At 36.0% G+C, this 23,113-nt stretch overlaps 1 protein-coding gene across 5 annotated transcripts in view; it reads right to left on the bottom strand.

Moving 5' to 3' along the window:
• The window catches only part of LOC116775919 (uncharacterized), a 40,654-nt gene that overhangs the window by 9,923 nt on the left and 7,618 nt on the right, over nt 1-23,113 (bottom strand). For 4 of the 5 annotated variants that reach the window (XM_032668972.2, XM_032668968.2, XM_032668969.2 and 1 more), the window contains exons 2-11: nt 12,914-13,612; nt 6,979-7,138; nt 6,201-6,332; nt 4,011-4,241; nt 3,442-3,635; nt 2,160-2,469; nt 1,523-1,787; nt 1,080-1,279; nt 684-926; nt 12-236 (exon numbers count right to left, since the gene is read on the bottom strand). In XM_032668972.2, the coding sequence (XP_032524863.1) occupies nt 12-236; nt 684-926; nt 1,080-1,279; nt 1,523-1,787; nt 2,160-2,469; nt 3,442-3,635; nt 4,011-4,241; nt 6,201-6,332; nt 6,979-7,138; nt 12,914-13,612 (2,659 nt within the window). The remainder of the gene's footprint in view (nt 1-11; nt 237-683; nt 927-1,079; nt 1,280-1,522; nt 1,788-2,159; nt 2,470-3,441; nt 3,636-4,010; nt 4,242-6,200; nt 6,333-6,978; nt 7,139-12,913; nt 13,613-23,113) is intronic. The other variant, XM_032668970.2, reaches the window with a different exon arrangement.

The following is a 23,113-nucleotide window of genomic DNA, read 5'->3' as shown; positions in this document are numbered from 1 at the left end:
AATATATGAACCTGATTGGCAAAATGATGTGAATCATACGGCGTGTGAGGGGCCGGGGCCGGCGCTGGGGACGAATGGTGCGAGTACGGCGTGTGGGCTGGAGACGGGGTGTACGAGTGAGCGGCGGGGGACGCCGCCGGGAATGGGGTACTACCCCCCACCACCCCCACCCCCACCACGCCCGCCACGCCGGGGGAACACGAGAAACCCCCGCCGGAAGTTGATACTGAACCGCTCTGGAACATTAAGTTATACGTTAAACAGGACTGAGGCAAAATATACGAGATTTGATTGAGCTATGGATATTTTTGGACATCTTTCAGCTAAGTACGTTGTGGACTTATATTGACAAAACAGACAGATAAGAAATATATTCTTATCTGTGTGGCTTCTTATTAATTTTTTCCACTGGCTTGATTTTAAGTTGTCAAAGCAACCTATGGGCACCGGCAATATCAGATATATAAGAGACGTGTTGTAGACAAAACTATAAATATATCTATAACCACTTTATAATTTTACGCATTCTGCTGTGGTAACATTATAACGTATCTCTTACAATCATTATTATACTTTTTGCCTTATACAGGTCGACAATTCTTATTACATTCATATATATCATGTATGTATGTAACTACAATATATGTAGTCTTTTTATTATAGTATGGACAGTAGTTAGTTACCTGTGTGTCCCTAGCGAAAGGCATCCCATCGTGTGTAAACCTTGGCTGGGGCTGGGCGGCTGGGCTCGGCTGCTGGCGGTAAGCGGCCGGGGAGCTCGCATACAGTGGGGAACGAGCCGCGAACCCGCGCGATCCGCCCACTCCCCCCACACCGCCCACGACGCCCACACCGCCCACTCCGGGTGAACCGTACCCAGCACGCGGCGGCGATGGCGCCGAAAATGCCGCCGGGCTCGATGGAAACTGAAAGACACCAAAACCTTTCAAATATATGTCTATAAAATATTATCTTTAATTATTTTCAAGAATTTTAGTCGCTTCGTTAGCTTCAGATATAATTGCATGTCTGGCATAATTCGGTTGTTATTTTTAAATCTACACCACACGTTCCGTCACCTGTTGCTGTGGTTGCGGCGTAGCAGCGAGTCTCTGTGGTCCAGGTGAGTATGGCTGTGAGCGCGGCGACGCGTACGAGTGCGCGTGCCGTGGTGACGCCGCGAAGCCCACGCCGCCCACGCCCACGCCGCCAGGTGATCCGTAACCACGGGACATGCCGAGACCTCCGCCCACGTCTAACGGAGAATCCATACCGCCGCCTGTGATTAACAAAAATTATATAAATATTTTATTCCTTATTAACATTATAATAGATATCATTTCAATTCATACAAAATAATGTGATGTTAGATAGGATGGCGTTTGTTTTACATGAGTTCCTAATTTTTCGTATTAAAATAAAAAAAAAAAAATATAGGACTTAACGTTAATTGGAACGTCATAGTGCAGATATAATTTTCGTTAATTGTAAACAACATGAAAATAATTATCCATATACTAACTATTGTTAGGTTGGTAGTACGGCGACGAGTCGGACATCTGCTGCTGGTGCTGATGCTGCACACCGTACATGACACCGCTGCTGACGTTGCTCACTCCCCCTACACTGCCGACGCCCACGTTGCCCACGCCCACGCCCACACCGCCCACTCCCAACGGCGACGACATCTGCTGGAAGTCCCCGCTAGAGTTGTGGAGGAACTGCTCGTGCGGCAGCTGAGTCATGGACGATAGCTGCGGCTGCAGCATCGAATTGTTTTGCTGTTGCTGAAATTAATAAAGGAACCATTATATTAAACAACAATAGAACAACCACATGCTTCGACCAAATATTTAAATGAATATAAAATCAAAAAAAGTGCCATTTGTAATAGAAACGAAGAATAATTTACGTATCAATTCAAAAGACATGAATATTTGTTTCCGTTTAAAAGTATTACGAACTAATTCCGTACAATGTCTCCTACGTACTTGGTTAAGATTAATTCTTCCGTACCTCATCACAACAGCAAAATTTACACGAGTTCATACGAAAAACAATATTCATTTAATCCAATTCTAATATAAGGGACCTACAGTATGTACTAATTTAGACTTTTTTTTCTATTCAGTGAGTTATATCAAGTATATATATAATACCTGTTGTTGTTGTTGCTGTTGCTGCTGCTGCTGTTGTTGTTGCTGTTGCTGCAGGAGAAACTGCTGCTCCTCGGGTCTTATTTTCTTGGGGCGGCCTCTCTTCTTCTTAGCGGGCTGGTCCCCGGTCTCCATGGAGGGCGGAGGCCGGGGCTGCCGCGGCGCCCGGGGGACCGCGGGCACCGTCTCCCCGTTCTCCAACTTCACCTTCTTGGGTCGGCCGCGTTTCTTCTTGAGCGGGACTTCCGTGCCGTCCTCTAGTATAATGGTGTCGCCCGGCTCGGGCTCCATCGTCAGTCTGTAAATCGACCCGCTTTGGTGCAGTATTTTTAATCTGTCATTTACGAATAACTTATTAAATTTGCTTGCTTAAACCGTATATGGCGTGACAACGGTAGACAGAAAAAACAGTGGATTAAAACTTTGTCCCAATACGCATTTTTTAATTGTTACATGATTCTTAGAATTTCCAAAACATTTAAAGGTGTTTGATGTCATGAATTTATATAGTAATTGGTAATAAATAAAAAAATTGAAGTATAATTTTTATGACAGATAATTAATTTCTTGCTTAAAAAAAAAAACCGTTTCTCGATATACCTCAATTGGCGGGAATAAAATTTTATTGCGACGCCGAGTACGCCTGGAATTTTATTTCGCATACATATTGAGTGATTTTTTTTTATAAGTAGCGTCGTTTATTCATGTATTATTGTACTGAAAACGAGTATAGCATAATATAAATTTTTAATTTCACTCTTAAACCAAAACGTTTTATATATTTCTGTGGAATAAAATAGGAAGAGACCAAGAAGTACACCGTACAAGAAGTCACAGCTTAGAAGTTTACTATTTAATTATTTTTGACTCAATTTATTTGTAATAGTTAATATAAATAGGTTAAAAACTAATAAAACTGACATCATCACATATTTTATATATAATAAGACAAATTTATTCCCGCGTCTTCGTCCGCGTGAATCGAGATTGGTTTCAGATAGAAATTGATATCATATATTAAAATTAAATAAAAATTTCTAACCAATCGGCGTCGCCAGCTATAGCCTGCATCACGTGATTTCAAACAAAATTCAACTTTCATGTCACGATAAGGAACTACTTGGATTTTTTAATTAAATATTAACCCGAGCTACACAGAGTACCGCTAGTAGTTTCTGCATGATAGAGCAAAGAACATTCCCCCAGCTCCACAGACTTTCGTATTGATAAGACTATCAGGACATAATCTTCTGTGGTGTAACCAGTTGATATGGTGCCAATGTACCTGCGTATCTCCATCTCCTCGTGCGGCCGCCTGGAGGTGGTGTCGGGGAAGACCAGCTCGGCGTCGTCCAGCCGCGGCAGGAGACCGTTCAGGTAGTCCCTGAACTTCTTCAAGGCCGCGTAGAACGGGACCTTGTCGGCGGCCCGCGGCAACTGAGCGCAACGAGCCGAAGACGACGGCATCACCCACATGTACTGACGGAGTGAGAGGATAATAAGATCTGATGCTTTCGCGTGTATTCATTGAAATGAAAGTTATAAGTAAGTTCGGTTACTTTGCAGCAACCGTGATCACGGGCGGACGAGATGAGGATTCTCATTATAATAAAATAAAGTAATCCGAAAATATTAGTTTAATTTATTTGGAGTGAAAGGATATTAGAATGAAGTATATAAATGTAATAGCTGGCGTATCCTGACCCCTCAAATAAAATTTACAACATAGTAGCACATAGAATTCATAAGGACCAAAAAATTAAGCAAATTTTAGACATAACTGGTTTATAAATTGAGAAACCTAAATATATCTGTGTCTTTGTACTATTGTATTTGAGAACCAACCGTACTCACAGTGTTAGTCCCGGCGATACAGTCGGGTTGTTTCCCGAAACAGAAGTCCTTCTTCCCGGAGAACACTTCGTAGATCAATTTCCCGTTGAACACGGCCACCTTGGGCCGGAAGGTCTGAAGCTTCTCCAACAAAATGGCGGATCCTTCCTTGATCTCCCTCCTCGTGAGATCCGCTGAGCCTTTGGTAGGACGGGACACCATGTTCGTGAAGCCGATGCCGAAGTTTAGAAGCTGGTGATGGGATATTTTTGAATGAAATCTTAACTATTTCGATATTCCAAATAATGTATTAAATATATAACATTTTTAGTACGTATATTAAAAATTTTATATATTACTTAATTGCCTGCGACTTCGTCCACGTGAACTACGTAATTAGGTTCAGAGAGAAATATATGAAGCGTGTTAAAATAATAGGTATTATGTTGCCCAACCAGCAGGAACATCTACAGCATGTACCGCTTCATACTTATTAGCTTTGATGAAATGGGCATTACATCGAAATTCGGTATAAATTAAATCCCATATGTCATTCTGATGTCTAACCTACATCACTATAATTTTCCAAAAAAGTTTTTGCTTCTAAGGCCAAAGACACCCATACAAACTTTCACATTTATAATACTAGTAGGATATAAACAGCTGCAACGACAACGAAAACTTCTCAGCATCCCATGTTTTCACCGTGCGGGTGCGGGAACATCGCGTTGCAGGGAGAGGAGCTTCGACAGTGCCCGGGACTTGCGATCCGGGTGTAGGTTTAACGGGCCCTATCTCACTAGTGTTAAACGCTCACCTACACTAGGTTTAAGGGCCCCCTTATCTATCCCTCGTTAAACGCTCACCTACACCACCCAAGCTCCTCTCTCTACTTAACCAAATTTGAAACGACCCTACTCGAAGTATGTTCTAAATATGAATTGATATAATAAACTTAAGCTGACTGTAAAGCGAATTTATTATTCTTTCGTATAACCATACATTCGTGTAAACAATGAAAATTTCATACTTTTTAATTACGCTATGGCTTCATTCACACTGGAATTGTGGAATGTTCTGCCAATGTCAATATTTTCAAAATTTTATTGTCATACATAAATTCTTTTCTTTCGCAGACGAGCTTATACATTTGTTACCATAATTATGAAAATGATTTAATTGGATACGTGACATAAATATAACATATCTAATTTAATGTATATATATATATAATTCTACTGTAAGTTACTGAACTCCTAAACGGCTGGACAGATTTGAATGTGTTTTTGGGTGGAGCCGCAGATGATATAATTTGACAAATGTTCCCGTCAGATGGCGCTACAGCCGGTATATCTGTTATGAGAAATGATGTCTACAACGTAGGTTATGTGTATGTAATATTTTAACACATTTCTCTCCTTCGGACGGAGTCGTTGGCAAAAACTAGTAACATAAAGAGCTGGTAAATCTTAATTAACGCCTACAGCTGTGTTTTATAGCGTTCTACGAGTAATTTCCTAGCACCAGTATATCCAGGTCACGGATGAAAGTCTAGCTGTTATATCAGTGTTAACGTAAACAACACGTCAAAATCGCACTACACCGTCTTCACATCCACACCTCATTATTTACTCTGTAATCCGGATCTAGGTATCATTAATTTTTGGCAGTTGTATAATCTGTATTGACTCGATTTTCCCGCGGTTTTGCTTACGTCAATTTTTTCGTTGTCTATAATAAGTGTAAATAAATGATAATAATATTAATGGCGTTTCCACATCGTGTGTATGTATTTTAATTACGTTTTTAACACTAATTGCTTGTATTACATATAGCTAGTTATATCCAGTAAATAGCTTCTATTTTATTGCTATATGTTTTACAACAATACTTTCATAGACACGCACGATTACCACGGATTAAGATAAAACTATTGTTTCGCTATATGGTTACTCGGTAAGAAATTCCAAGGTTTAATTATATTATGAATAAAAAATTTACACGAAAATTTCTACTCTGTGATGGAATTTAGAAAAATTTCACATTTATAATCTGTTCTGTTTTCGTATAAAAAAACATTTTCGCATCAACACTTCTAATAAACATGGATAAACAAAAACAAATCTCTCAACATTTATTTCTGTGTTTTTGCAAGACACACTAACAGCTACTGATCATAATAGCGTGTGCTGTGTATGTATGTCCGTGTACCTTGTAATCCTCATCAGCGCTCATCTGTTCCCGCGTGAGTCCGGATAAGTAGAGACATTTCCAGAAGTGGTTCCCGGGACCAGCGTAGTGATGACCCTTGTAGGCGGCGAACAAACCCGGGTTAATACCGATCTGTCGATTGGAATGGTATATAGCTGATTAATATTATGCTGAGAAGTAGAACTAAGTTATAATAAATATTAATTATAAAGATAAAGGAGAATATTGTAGTGATTTGACGGGTCCAACCTTTGTGGAACCTTTGTTAATTTTCATATATGATAATACTTACAATAACGATGACAAGGTTCTCTGCGATGTGGTCGGGCTGTGCTATCTGAAAAGGTCTACACAGTGACCAGTGTAAGAAAGCACGTCGATCGTACTCATAGTGATGATGTTGAGGCTCTACACGAGGTGGTCGGGCTGTGCTATGCGAGAGGGCTACATACTGACCAGTGTAAGAGAGCACATGGATCGTACTCACAGTGATAATGTCGAGGCTCTTCACGATATGGTCGGGCTGTGCTATGCGAGAAGCCTACACAATGACTGGTGTAAGAAAGCACATCGATCGTACTCACAATGATGATGTCGTGGCTCTCCGCGAGGTGGTCGGGCTGTGCTATGCGAGAAGCCTACACAATGACCGGTGTAAGAAAGCACATCGATCGTACTCACAATGATGATGACGAGGTTCACCGCGAGGTGGTCGGGCTGTGCTATGCGAGAAGCCTACACAATGACCGGTGTAAGAAAGCACATCGATCGTACTCACAATGATGATGTCGAGGTTCTCCGCGAGGTGGTCGGGCAGTGTGCGTCGCGACACCTCCTCCTCACTCATCCCGTTGAACCGGTCATGTTTCTTCCGCTCCTTCACCGGACGCACGATACCCGACACGCTGTCTAAAACTCCGTCCACTTTAAGTTCCAACCTGCAATTTAGAGAAACTATTTGCTTCATCTTGTTTATTTTATCATCTTATCGTACAAATACAAAAGCATAACTTTCTTATAACCCATTAAAAATTTTATATGAAAATCTTATATCGACGATGAGCACATATCTCTATAGCGAATACTTTTAATGTTTAGATTAACAGCTCCAAGTTCCTCGTTCATAGATACGCTTGCTTCAATATTTGTCTATTTGTTTTTTGGTCGTAAAATGGTTGTTTTGTGAATGATTAAATCTATAGATTTCTTTTAAAGACGGATTTTGTAGATTCCAAATTCTATTAAAACAAACTAAGTCACTCTTACGAAAATTATTTTTTTTTGTTTCCTTTTAAACTATATTATCGGAATCTGTAAAAAAATAACCGCTTTTTGGGTTCTGTTTATCGCCTTATCACCAACAAAGTGACTGAACAAAATTTCACAGCAACGTTAATTCTTTAATAACTTCCAACGTCATAAATAAAGACACTAAGAATCAATATATCTCTAATAATTTACATTCTCTCCATGGCTCACGTTCTGATCTTGCTATCAAAGAATGTTAAGTACTTCATCCATCAACATTGATCTGTCTTTTAAGTTCTATCAGCTTTAATCCCATACATTTGATAAGAAAAATCATCATTCTTAAAAAGTAAGTAGTAGCAAAAGAAGCAACAAATACGGTGCCCTGACAATTTTAATATCTAGCCTATATAAATTTGCTATTCGCCTTATCATATTAAAGTTATATTAAAAATCACAGAAAATTATCTCTGCCTTCCATTCTACAAAATTAATCTCGTCACACGCTCATCGGTAAGAATGTCTTCACGACTGTCTATTAATTTTGTACTTCATTGATTGAGTATACAGTAATGAAAAAGCAATTCTATTTATAAAATATCATACATCTAACAATATATTTAGATACAAATTTTTTGTCTGCTTTTGTTTGGTTACCGTGAACTTTAGGTTTGGGCTCAGAGTTATGTATGAAGCGTATTAAACAATGGATGTGATAACGAACCGCCAGCTACATCTATAGCCGTATGTCGTACATAACACAACTGTTATCCTGCGGAGACTACACGGAATCCCGGTATAAATTTGGTCCTATATCTTATTCTATTGTCTAAGCTGCAATACTGGAAGGTTTCATCAAAATCCGGTTAGCAGTTTTTACATGAAAGAGCAACAAACATACATGTATAATATCAGTAAGATTAACCAAACAAAAAAAAAACAAGATAAAAATCTATGTAAGTCCAGGCTATAAATCCTTTAATCACCCCACCTAAACAAATAAAAATAAAAATCCTATCAAATTAATAAAAATCACACAAACATTAAAAGGTATAATTAAATAACATTAACAGTTCAAACATAAAAATATCTTATGAATGATTTAGTACAAAAAAAATTATGTTCCGGCGCAACGTCGCTCGTAAATAACAATAATGCCATATCATAACTATTATGACAAGTGATTTAATTCGGACTCACTCAAATCATAATAATCTTATAACATTTTATTGTTAATTTAAGTTTTATAGATCGTACCCAGAGATACATCATAAATCATTAACGCCAGACATAAAACGGCCACTGAAAAAAAGGTACAGTTTAGATAAAAATATAAATATATATGTATAATATAATTAATTTTCGTCTACACTATAAACTTTTTTTAGTCTGAGTGTTTATAAATTAGCTTTATTTTAGACAATTTCGAATGCATCTGGCAACACATAAAATAAATATTCATGAAAATAAAAATAAAAATTTAAATAATTTATAAGCTAAGGAATCGACGGTTCGCATAACACATACACGGTGAGATTCCAAAATATGATAATATATATTTTTTTTATACCAAGACCTCGGTAACATTATTGCCACGGTTTGCAGACCATTTGCATACTAATTGTTAAAGCTGGCGAGCTAATCTATTCGCTATATAAGGACTAAATATATAATATAATTATATACAATATTTTATATATATGTATATATTTGATAAAATTTTTGCGTATCTTAATTGTTTTAAAACTAATTTAAATAGTTGTGTAGTCTTTTAGATGGATTTTAAAGTGAGATATAATCTTAATGTCTCATAAATAAACAACGGACCGTAAGATTGGTGTGTTTGTCCGTCTGTATAGATTTTTGTCGCCGGGACGGGGGCGGGGACGGGGACGGGTAGCGGAACATACATAATTGAGGTTAAAACTATTATAATGTGAAAAGCATTATAACGTTCGAATGTTGCCACCTTGATCTTATTATTTTGCATGAATTTTTGGCTAGCGGATTGTGTTCCGGTACAGAAATACTTGCTTCGTAAACAGCTCGCGGGCGTTGAGAGTCGGGTGGCGACATTGTTTATCCATTCCACGTAATGTCAACTTTTGTCTATCGCCATAAAATTATCATTATATAAAAACTATTTCGAATGAAACAAGACTATATTATAATGTGGCCGTTTTGGAAAAAAAATATATAAATTTAATTATTAAACTATAGCATCGACGTAATAGGGGGGGAAGATAAAATAGCTCTGACATTCGACATAGTATATTTGTTATCTGGGTCAACTGCCACACTTGTGACGTGGCAGTATTCGGCCTATTTATGTGAGAATGCGTGATCACTTGGAGCCACTTTGTGTCAGGATTTTCGTCATCCCATCCAATAATTTCCAATTAGACGCCCGTGAGACATGATCGTGAGGTTGGCCGATCAGCTCTACACGATCACGGAGCGTGTTTTGTTTTTATTATAAAAAAAAAACCTTTCGTATTGTCCATTAATAGACTAATGACGACATCAATTAGAAGCATTACTAGGCGTTGTCTGAAGACTGCGTGGTGACGAGGTCGCAGAAAAATAATGGGGAAAAAGATGCAAGTTGTCCGTCATCAGGCTTACGAAGCGACACGTCCAAAATATCCGACCATTTCTGGGTTTATTCGTGTGATAGTTGTTTTGAGTTTAATTGGTACAGCGAGATCAAATCCTCAGCGGTAACTCGTTCGCTTGTCGGCCGACTCCTTTCACTACCCTTAATTTTAATCATTTTGTCAGTTCTGTCTCATTAGTGTTAAGGCAATGATTGGCAACCTTCGTATATCGGAACCAGTCCCAGTTATCGCCAGCCTCCCACGATTTCCTTCAGATGTTTACGCCGTTCCATCCGAAATCGCGTACGCTAATTGCCAATTAAGTAACATACAATAATTTTATGTAAGATTATGATCGATTTCACTTTATTGGTTCGTTTCTTTCCATTTTGCATGTCAACGTGCTGGATGTATTAGTTTCAAGGGCGTCATTAAAGTCTTTTGTTGGTAGATTATTTTGAAAGGCGGTTCAAAGACATGAAATCGATTCACAGCGGTGGGTATGGCGCTGGCGTCGCTACGTCACGCGTCCCCAGCTACGTGACTACGGTGAGACGTCTTATTCAAGAGCACCATTCTGTTATAGATTGCGCCTGATACGAATTGTGATAGCTTTTGTGTTCCACTCGCTTCAGACTAACCATCAACTAACGGATAGCGACATTATCTAATGACGATTATGTTCCAATTCATACGTCTATACGAATCATATTATATGCGTATAACATGTTACTATTGATACCCTTAATATATACATTATTGCGAAACAAAAGATGCCATGTATTACGTTTGATTCAATATGTTAATTGATTACAAAGGAGGTTCTAAAATGTATAAATTCGTTCTTTAATACTTTGTATAAAACACCAACTACGTAGTTTTCATTCAATATTTTATCGTAAAATTAGTTCTATATTGTCGTGGTTGAAAAAGATATTTTACATTACATACACTTGCCCCAATATAATACATATTATGTACAAAGTCACTTATGTATGTCCCAAATCTTAAACGATTTCTAACACACGTCATACTTTTCGAACGAAATAAAGATTTTTTTATAGAAAATATTTTAAGTTGGGACATTTTTATTATAATCTAAACCACAATTCACTAACGACGTCCAGCCAATGGGATATTTCTGTCTTACTAACGAGTCTGATACACAACAGTCCATACATCACATATGACAGGCCATGCTCAGAATTCAGTACAACAATACACTCCCTCCACTATAACTGTCCATGGAGACTCAAAGATCTCTTTGTAATAGCTATAAGATCGCAGCGTTACTTTTAGTTTAAATCAATCTAATTCCACGGACATAATTTTTATAACACGATTACGTTGCATAGGATAACGTAGTTGGTTAGGTACGTTAAAATGTAATTTATCAAAGATTAAAGAATTTTAAATCTAATAATAGAATACTAAGAAGGTATTAAGATATAAATACTTATTATCTAACATCTAACCCAGAAACATTATGACTTTAAAATAAACAAATTAAATTTTCATTTAAATCACATAACGGATATAATAAAGGTTGGGTATGGATTATTTATTACTGAAAATATATAAATAAATGTGTGTGTATTTATATATATATATATATATATATATAAAATTCATACACGTATATATAATGCTAATAGTATTAAAATAAAATCATAGTACAGATGAAATAACGTTACTAATCGCAAAAAAATCTGTTGCGATTTGGTTCGTACGGAATGTATTATAAGATTTAGGGAGAGTCCTATAGACAGGGGTTCCGCATGGTAGATGTGGGTCGACTAAATCCGTACTGGGGTCACCGTCCGCCGCCTACAAGAGAACGTCTCCTCGCAGGCAGTTTACACTTTACTAAGTATTATAAACTTTGAGCTTTAAGCTTTATGCCTGCTTCGAACGGTTTTTAGTATGATAAATGATTTATTACTGAACTACAATAAAAATATTTTATAATTATTGTTGAAAATATGTAGTTAACTAGCAATAAATTTGGAACAAGTTAGTAATATTATATTACTAATGATTGCTTCATAGGAAATGTTAATAATTGTATATAAATCAAAGATATTAGACTCAAATAAAAATACACAATAAATAAACAGTTTAAAGAAAGATAAACTGAGCTTTATATGGTATTAAAATTCAGAACCCGTGTTCCCAGCAAGCGAGACAAACCGATGCATTTAAAACAAACAAGATTCTAGGAATCGCAAATATTATATAAAAAAAAAAAAACTATATCTATACAAAGAATACTTATCAATTACAAAACAACAATTCTACAAGGACGTATTCAATACTAGAATAGTACAAGAACTTATCCGCAACAGAGGACAGGGGAATAAGCCATGCGTATTTAGCTTGGCACGGTTATACAAACGAAAACCATGTCTATATTACTTTTCCAAATATAAATTCATAAATAGCATTTCAACAAACGCATTGTATACGTTCTGCCACCCAAACGTATTCGTACGCGGAGTCAAAACCGTCATTCTGTGCATGGTTTAGATCACACTATCGGTATCAAAACACGCAATACAACGCACTCGCTCCTAACTGGCTTATCTTCACGTGTAGTTGGAACTCATTTCAGTTAATTACTTAATATGTAATATATAATTGATATACATTATGTTTCACTGTTTGGTTCAACTGAACCTGGTTGGCCAATTGTGAATTTGCTCAATTAGTTCTAGAGGGTTTATATTGTCATATAATTTTCTACGCCAATCTTATTGCTTTTTTAAATCAAATAGCCTGAGGCTATGTATCTGGAACTGCCAACTATCGAGTAGACTGTATGTTGCTTATATTTTTAAAGTCTTATAATATATATTATTTATAACTCACCCGTTTTCATCTTTTATTTTCTTCTTGCGGCCCCTTTTCTTGGGCTGGTTGAGCATCATCTGCTGCGGGTGGATCTGCATGTGCTGGTGGTGGTGCTGGTCGTGATGCTGCAGGTGCTGCAGGTGGTGCTGTTGCCCGAGCATCGCGCACATCGCCTCCTCCTCGACGAACGAGTACGGATCCTCGCACTCCCGTTTCACACCGTTATATATCTCATCGTCTCTCTTAGCGTATTGGTTATGATGTAGTTGTTGATGCGGGTGTTGGTGATGCTGCGTCATGTCGTATGGCGCGTCCGTCTCCCGTTTGAAAGCGTACGGATCCTGAGGGTATTTGGGGAAGTGGAAGTGTTGGTACGGCTCCGGGTCGTGAGCCGGCGGGGGCTGGTGTTGCTGGGGATGAGCCGGCGGCGGCTCGAAGTGTCTGTATGGGGATGGGAAGGGTCGCTGTAGGAGCGGCTCGTATGCTGTTTCGTGCTCGTGCTCATGCTCGTGCTCATGCTCGGGCTCCGGCTCAGGCTCAGGCTCGGGCTCGGGTTCCTGGTCGGGCTCGACGTCGGGGGGCGGCGAGCGAGGCGGAGGCGGCGCGGGTGAACCCTCGGCGCTGGAGGGTTTCCGGCGCGCCGCCTCTCCGCTGTTGCTCGTCTCGTACCCATCGTCCTGACTCTCCGCCGCCTTCGGCTTCTCCTCGCCCTCCTCCCTGGACACAAATAATAATAAATATACAGTTTCAAACCTAACATACTAATATAAGACTCGAAACGGAGAAGGAATGGGTTGAAATTAAACAAAACTAATATGATGCTCGTCTATTTTATTTGACACATTAATAATATAGTAATCATCAGTTTGATATCACGTTATTAACGGTGTGGTCGTCAGCAGTCCGCTTGTTAGCTGGAGTGACTGCGTTGTTATTTTCTACCAGCCGTCGGTTTTATTTGCGGTGACGTCAACTCAATGCACAGGTGCGTTCGGTTACCAATGTCTCGCTTATTTTGCGGTTCCATCGCTAGCGAGTGACTTAAATTAATTCTTTAAACTCGTCAATATTAACATAATTAATATTGATATCCGATGTAATGTATTTAAGTGAAAGCCGGTGAATGTGTGTTCGTCGAATCAGTCAGATATATTTAATTACAGTTAATACGAATATTAAAGAGGTTAAATAAACATTGTATTGCTTATACTGTATGTGTAATTTGCTGCAAAATAACGACAATATTTTAAAAATTTTAAATAACATAATATATATGTGCATATATATAATATATAGCTGTATTTACCTAGTTGTGCAATACCTTGAATCTCTTGCCAATATTTAAGAAGAATGTAAAATGTACACCATCACCCCACAGACAGATGTATTTCGTCAAAATAAGTCCAACAGACAGACAGTTTAAATATAAATACAGAGTTAATTATTATATTGATGTAATAAGTTGTTGTTGTTCATCTTAGCGTTCAGTTCAGTGCATCGATTATAACAGAATCAGAGGGCTGTCAAACGAGTACTATTTTAGTGTTCAAAACGAAAAAAAAAAAAAAAAACTAAGATCCCTATTCTTGAATAGTACAAAACTTTTGAGAATATTCATATTTAAAGATAACGAGTGACGTGAATGCAGGTGATTAGTCACCTGTCTCGTCGGAAAGAAACTACGAACAAAAGACTTAGACAATGCGAATACGTTTGCCATTTCAACGTATGCAGCTCTCGCGTGACCTTTAGTGACAGTACATAAACCAAAGTATATAGAATACGTTAGATATATCTAAAACTTTCAAAATAAACTGTAGTCAATAGCTATATAAGGAAAAATATTTTGATCGTACTTAAAATTGTGTAATATGTAACTAAGAGGAAATATTATTATGGGTTAGAATTTTCTGCATCATCTATAGAGTTCCATTTATAAACGTGAATAAATCACGAGACTTATCACAGGATAGATCAGTTTGGAAATTACGCATAGTGTAATTTTCAACGACTAAGTTGGATTTAATGTCTGAGTGTTGTAAATGATGGTTTTGAAGTAACTAAGCGGAAAACTTGTCAAGAAACACGTCATGCTAAAGATGGATGCTGCGTGTCTCGCTCGTACTATTGTTTTAAACATTCCAACTAGATGTTATATAAGAATGATCTTTAAGAAAACGATCACAAAATCCTTATTTTTCATTTAATGTAGGATTACTTTTTATAAATAAATCCAAGCTTCTTAAAATTAAAAAGTTTTAGTAAAATCCATATTTTCATATAATGTGTAAATCCAAATATTTAAGTTATAATGTGCTGTAAAAATTAAGGTCCATCAGTTATTATAAAAAAACGAAGTGAGTATATTAGATCAAAAAGAATCTTGCAATGAGATAAAAGCAAACACATGATTTTTTATAAAGAACCATGATGTTCTTACATCGACCATAGATCGGTTGAATTTAAAAGCCGAATAATTTTACAGTACATATAATGAACAAGAGGAATCTATACAGACAGTAACAAGGATTGAGATATTTCAATTATTTTCAACAGTCTATGATAACGCATAGACAATCACGGCGAAATTTCGGACCCAATTTTTTTTTTTTTCAACCGAAAAAAACATACACCCATTCATAGAAGATGAAGAAGTTTGAAATTGGAATGTCTAAAGATCACTGTTAGATTCGGAGTCAAATGATCAAAGTTTAAGAATCATCGAGTATTACTAAGAGATAAAATAAGATCTTACTTATACATGTGTGTTAAAAAGCGAGTGGTGTTTGTATAGATGTTTCAATCTCGCCCTTGACCTGACCTATGGAGGAGTAGGATGCCGACACTCGGCTGCTTGCCAGCTACGTTTATACAGGTTGTACTATTATATATATATATATATATACATTGCTCGGTTAGTTATTTTATATGAATAAAATAAAATAATTTTATGAATTACCGATACATCATACCTACATTTTATACAAAACAAACAAACACAAAAAACTCCACAACATAATATAACAACGTAATAAATGATCAATGGTTTAATGAACCCCCGCTATATTGTGATTCCGATCAAAAGTTAAGTTTGTTATTCGAGACGCGAAAACATCGCTCATACAGTTACTGGATTTAACTCTATAAACAGATAAGAAATAAACGCGGTCATAGAACTACGTTTTTTATAACTGCTTCAATATTCATTCATGATTATCTTAATATAAAACTTATTGAACTATCGAATCTCGCCTGACTCTCTTTACACTATACGCCCCCAAACTATACATCTACTTAATAAATGATTTTGTATCTTGTTTTATTAATGGTCGTCAGCACTGCTTTACTTTCATCTCAATGCGTACCAAATGACTCTCCTAGATCAGAGTAATTTAGTAAGATGGGGTAAATGTGTCGAGAAATCTTGGTATATCTAAGGGAAGACAGTTGGAACTGCTATTCATTTGCTGGATGTAAGGGAGTCTTGGATAGCGGTCAATATTCGCGTCGTCACGATGGGGTTCTAGAAATAATACGTGAACTATTAGTCTTTCGGTGTCCAGAGCGCAAAAAGAAATAACCACAAACGAGCGATCAATAATAGGTTTTGGGAGAGAAGGCAATAGGGCTACAAAATCAAACGTCAAAACCTACTCTATCCGAAAAGATGCTCTGGATTGGTCTATAATGATAAGTATGAGAAATAACATAAAATCCCAGAGGATATTAGAGCGTCGGCGTCCAGACCAGATATGTTACTGTATTCGTAAATTTTACAGCGCGTTGTGTTAATAGAGCTTACGGTTCCTTGGGAAAGCAACATCCCCAAAGACCATGCCATCAAGGCGAATAAGTATTACGAGCTCACTAACGAACTCACTAGGAATAGCTTCGTCGTAAATTTGTATGCGGTAAAAGTGGGAGCGAGAGGTATAACAGATAAATCTCCCTACAATTTACTAATAGACTTGGGCCTATCCAGAACTAACATCAACTCATTCTTATAACGTACTTCGAAGGCAGCCCTAATAGATTCATTTTAATTTTGGTTAGGTAGAGAGAGGAGCTTGGACGGTGGAAATGAGCGTTTGATATAGGCCCCTTAAACTTACACCTAGGTTGCAAGTTCCAGGCACTGTTAAAGCTCCTCTCCTTGCAACGCGTTGGATCCGGCATCTGCACGGTGAATCCATTGAATGCTGAGAAGTATCGTCGCAACTACCCATTCTGTATTTTACTAACCTTAACGACATACTTCCAGTAATTTAAGACGACGATTGTTTGAGACGTTAAAGGCTATGAAACTAAACGAAAAATCACAATGAAAATAGCCATCAGTTGTGATTTCAAATTGTATAAGGTTTTCTCTCGATACCTTTGTCACTATCTCACCTCATCATTCAAGATCTTTTCTCGTGGACAATCTTCTCTTTGGTTTGGCTTCTCTACCACGTTCTCATCTAACAAGATCTTTACTCACATGTTTTATGGATATACTTCTATCTTCTGGCCTCGTAACCGAGGCCCATTCCTTCAACTCTCCCACAACTGGCAACACTTTCACACAACCTCTCATATATTAAGTACGTATTTTTGTATTTCTTTTTGCATGAAGATGAGAATCTTTTTCTCACTAGCCTGGTGTTGCGTTCATTTTAAATAGGATTGTTTTCAATATAATGAGAGATAAAAGAGAAATATTATCCAAATTCTATATTTATGGAAGCCTAATCCGTCTGAAGAAATAATTATAACATTTGTTTCATATTATTTACTGGTGTTAGTTCATTGTGACCGTTGTGGGGCGAAAGAAAACAAAAAAAAATTGTCGTCGAGTTCAAAATGAAAGATTATTTAATAAGGAGGTTGCAAACTTTCGGTACGCAGTCAGAACAAGTGGCAGACTCTTTTCTTTCAGAAAGTAATACATAAAAAATAATTCATCAACTTAAAATATATATATATAAATTGAAATTCATATTGATAATTTGTATTCTATTTATTTGGCGTTGACGTAATATATTTTCAAATTAAAAACTCTCTTCTTGATTTGGGCTGAGAAAAATCGACATTTTCGGTTGAAAACGTATAAATAAGTTATCGGTACACCATCAAAAGGCTTTATATAAGTATACTTTGAAATAATATATATATATATATATATATATAATACCTATGATGTTTTCTTTATTAGAACATAACTCTTTAGGTATAGGCTGAACAATGTAAAGGTAAATACGAAAAATATATATACATCACTTAGTAACATAAATATGAAACTAGGAAAAGTTATATTAGTATATTTTTTAATTATGTCACTTTTGCAGATTCGTCGGCCGAGCCAGATGTATCATTTAAGAATAAACTAATGCCAATAAATGTATATTTCGTTATTTAAACCTAATAACAGTTATCGTTAAGAAATCAGCGTGATTAATAATCTTTTATTATAAATATTTACAGAATATTTATGGGTCATTCACTTTTTAGATCATAATTTTCAAAGTACTAAATATTTTATGAGGGCTGTTTTATAAATATCGAGCCCGTGCCTCCATCTGTATGGAGAAATTTAAAAGCTGTAATTGCGATCAAAGCTGTACACCTAAAAAAAATTTATCTGATGGACATTAAGTAGAATCGGAAAAAGAAACGTTAATTATCGGATAAAATAATCAAAAACCGATAACTGGGCCAACCCTAAGCGATAACAGGTAAATGTACAGAAAAAAAGTCGCAGTCATTGGATTTTCCTTTTGCATGATTTAAAATTTGCAATGCCTTGTTATTACAGGACTGAATTTAATTAATGTCGACTTCTGATTAAATACTAACTTAAGGATGTCCATAAACTATGCTCTAACAAAACCAGAAAAGCCGTTATCTGATGAAGGAAACATCCCATTTAAACAAGTCTTTTGGGATGGACGGTTAGGAAGCCATATCAAAGAAACGCTCTGCAAACTGTACATCAATCGGCGTAAAACTTCATAACTATATTTTACAAGTATAACGTCTTATTCAATACCTCTTAATGATTATATGCAAGTTGAAATATACAAGTATAAGATCAGCCAGAGAAATAGTCACACGATTAATGTTACTCCAAGGTCAGCTCTGAAGGATTCCATCGTAACTCTAACAATGGACACAGACATTTGTCACAATGGATCCCAACGATCGGATCCACGGACCGGCAAATTGAAAGTCTACATCTGAAATATCCGAACTACTGACACGACACTGTTATAGTTTTGAATAAATTACTTGTTCCTTGAAATAGTACAACTTGATATTATATTTTTTTGTATTCAGTATAGTAACGGTCATAATATTTGAGATTTAATTATATTATAAATGTAAAGTGGACAAATGTATGCATGTTTGTTACACTTTCACGCCAAAAACATTGAACTGATTTTGAAAAGATATAAAATTTATAGATAAGTCTGATGTTGTGATAACGTTCCAATACACAGGCAAATGTCTGATAAGAATAAAATATTTAAGTACTACATTTTTTAAGCGAATTCTTTTATGTTACACGAATAAATGTATACAGATAATAAATAGTTTAAATGAAAGCAATATATAAAAAGATCAATTGACATCGTTTAAATAAAAAGTATGTTTTTAATCATACATTTATGTACATTTAATTTAGGGTAAATGTCAGTCATTTACAAAAATTATGCTTGACATTTTTGCGTAATTTGACATGACGTACTGTTTATATTAATTTGATTGATTGAAACGATTTCAAAAATTATATTGAAAGGGGGTATATTCGAGAGGGACTGACGATCGGACCTTGTGGAGCGCTGAGGGTCAGTGCTATGAACAGCAGTGGTCTGATAAGACATGATGATGATGATGATGATCATGAAGTATATTTAATATACCTTTATATATATAATTCTACTGTGAGTGTGTATATCACTGAACTTCTAAACGGCTGGACCCATTTGAATGATTTTATATTCATTCGGGTGGAGCCCTAAATGGTTTTGATACATAAATCAACCCGGCAGATGGCGCTGCAGTCGGTATCTACGTTATTTAAAATGAAAAGGCTGCAACGTAGGTTCCTGTATATGTATTGTTTTAACATACTTTATATACATTTCTGTCTAAGCGCAACTCTGATGTTCGCGCGGACGGAATCGCGGGTCAAAACTAGTGTTTATATATAATATATAACATATAATATCAATAGCTGTTCTTTCTTGAAGTTTATAAATATAACTATATTATACGAATTCATCAAAATTCCTATTGGACATCACCTGCCCACACTGGAAAGTTCATTCGTTATATTATTCACAATAGATATGCAAATTATTCCAAGAGCTGAGCCAACAGCGGATATTCATACCAAAGACTAGTCGGACACGCGGTTACGCAAGACTTAGATCACAAGTTAAACAGCGTAAAGCAACCTGACTGTGCTTAGTTAATTGCACAACATCAATACAGAAACTCGATCGACAAGGTCGAGCTCTACACCACGATGTGCAAAACCAAGCTCGAGGGTCACACGTTTACCGTTTCCATCATCAGAGACGCTCAGATAACATCCACGTACATTAGCTATTAATATATATTCTATGAGCCAGACATTTATGCAGATAGGGACCAAAATATTCTGCAAAACTTGTATCTACAGGTTTTATTCTATAGATTTATTAGGTTTCCTAAAGAAATCTTAATATAATATAAAAATTATCATTTGTGGAACATTTTGAAGTCAATAAACTTGACATACAGTTAATATTTTATATGCAAGGGAATTATTCTAGTCGTTTCATAGATGGAAAAAAATGAGAACTATTTCGTGGGCGAGGAACAAGTTTCTAGATTTCTAATATGTCTAGCACCAGGATCTATAGGGTACAATAATCAAATTTTTTTTTCTTAAATAAAATATTCTTTTCGCGTCGCAACATTATATGACATCATATTACCATCGTATGTTTTTTATGCTGTCTTCATTCACACAGGAATTCTTTAATACTTTGGTAATGTCAACGTTTTTATTTAAAGTTTAATTTACCTGTAGAGTAATAAAAAAAAAAAATACAAATCAAACACCATCCGCATGTAGAGAGCCAGTAACCTAAATTTGACGATACCGGTTCGCCCTTGACGGTTAGAGGTCAAATAGATATTGCGAGTGCACAAAGAAATATTCAAACGCATTTTCATATGCGACTTATGTTACCTATAAAACGCTCCAAGAAAAAACTAATTTTGTTGGTAATTTTTTTTATATAATCATGTATATATTTCATGTTTCTTATATCGTTGAACGAAAACGAAATTTAATTAAACTTGACAAAACTATAGAAATGGCCGTACAAACTGAACACAGCCTAGAGGCAATATTCGCCATATTCCCAAACAAATATATATAAAAAAAAAACAAAGCGAATAAAATGTATAAGATGTTATCAAAAACAAAATATCCCATCTAATTGGCTTCGATGCATACAATTCATACAACGAGAGGACTTTACGTAGAAATCTTTATTGTTCGACGAATATTTCAATTAATATACGAATATAATAAAACAAATATACATATATATATATTTATAAAATAATAATCAACAAGGCGTCGAGGGTCTCGAGTGTAGAAGGTTCTAGTGGCATGGACAAAGTCGATGCGAAATTTTACGGTGCGGTTCGATTTCGGTGTTTGAACCTTACATACATACATACATGGGTATATAGTATAGTATCTCCGTAGCTCGTGTGGGTAACTGCGGGAGGGAGGGGGAGGGGGGATGCGCCTCTGCACCGGGGAGAAAGGGAGTGCTTTGTTACTGCAATATGTATACTGCATATAATATATGTGGCCAAATGTAACGTAAAATTTTACAAGTACGACAAAAAAAAAAGTTGTTTAAATTAGTAAAAATTGCATGCACTTTAAATACAAACGATCACGTAAACATAAATAAACACCATTCTAATGACAGGTAAATAAAAACAGAAAAATAAATAAATAATACGACTAAAGCAAAAGAAACTAACGGATAACAAACAAACAGCATGTAGAAATATTCAAAACTCGTCAACACGAAAAACAAAACAACATGGAGAGGGGGGGGGGGGGTAATAAAAAACTGAAAAGTCATAATTTATAAAAGCCCACCGAGCAAAAGCGTTGTAAGCAACAAGTCGATTTAAATCAGGCAATAAACAATTGCGGAGCGCGGTCGCGACTCGGCTTCCTCTAACTTAAATATACATCTGATTTGATAACAGTTATAAATGTATTTCATAACAAACAACATATACTACACATAAACATATATGTACTTCATGAATGAAACCTTCTTAAGTGAAAGCGTTTTGTTTTTTTTATCATGAAAAAAAAATGTCACAGAAAATATATATCATTATATAATAAATTTAATTCATTAATATAATGTCACTTATTTATGACAGTAAATACAATGTTACGTACACATGACACAGATTGTACAGTACATTAATTTAAATATAATAATAATCTTACAATGATACAGTGAAGAGTGCAAGTCGCTATAAAATTAACGTGTAACGACCGAATAAGATTCATTCAGAACTCGCGGTATTATTACGAGGCCGGTAAAATGTAAACAAATACAAATGTGTAATGTTATGCGACCGGCGACATATCGATGGCATACGAACGACATATTTTACTTATTGTTTAATCAATTTACTCTTGAGATCGGAATACGGGTTTAGTTTTTTGTGAACATAATAAAAATATCAAATTAATTGTACAGGTCAAGTGTGCATCATAATAATTGAATAAATAAAAGAAACAATAGCACCATTTAAAATTTCTTCCTCAACGAGGACATTAATTATGGATAAAAAAAACATTAATCGACTTATTTTTCAACGGCGTTCTATATTTGAAATATCTCTATGTATGGGCGTTTGTTTTTTTTCTCTACAGCCATTATCATATTAATCATATATATAGATGTTTTTAACACCGGAGTCGATTTGTAATTACTGCATCTCATAAATCGTAATTAGTGTGTTAGGTCGTGTCTATGAACAATGAGTTTTATATTGAACGTACGATGACATTATTCAATTAAGATGTCCTTCCCATATACGTAGTCTCGCAAAAAGTAAGTATCAATATCAATTAGTTTTATTTATTCATATTCATTATATGTCCATATAAGTGTTTTATTATCTCTGGTATGTTTT

Source organism: Danaus plexippus, chromosome 24 (genome assembly GCF_018135715.1).
Source record: "Danaus plexippus chromosome 24, MEX_DaPlex, whole genome shotgun sequence".
Taxonomy (NCBI): Eukaryota; Metazoa; Arthropoda; class Insecta; order Lepidoptera; family Nymphalidae; genus Danaus; species Danaus plexippus.
The sequence above is the reverse complement of the archived record's forward strand: the minus strand, read 5'-3'. Positions and strand labels throughout refer to the sequence as shown.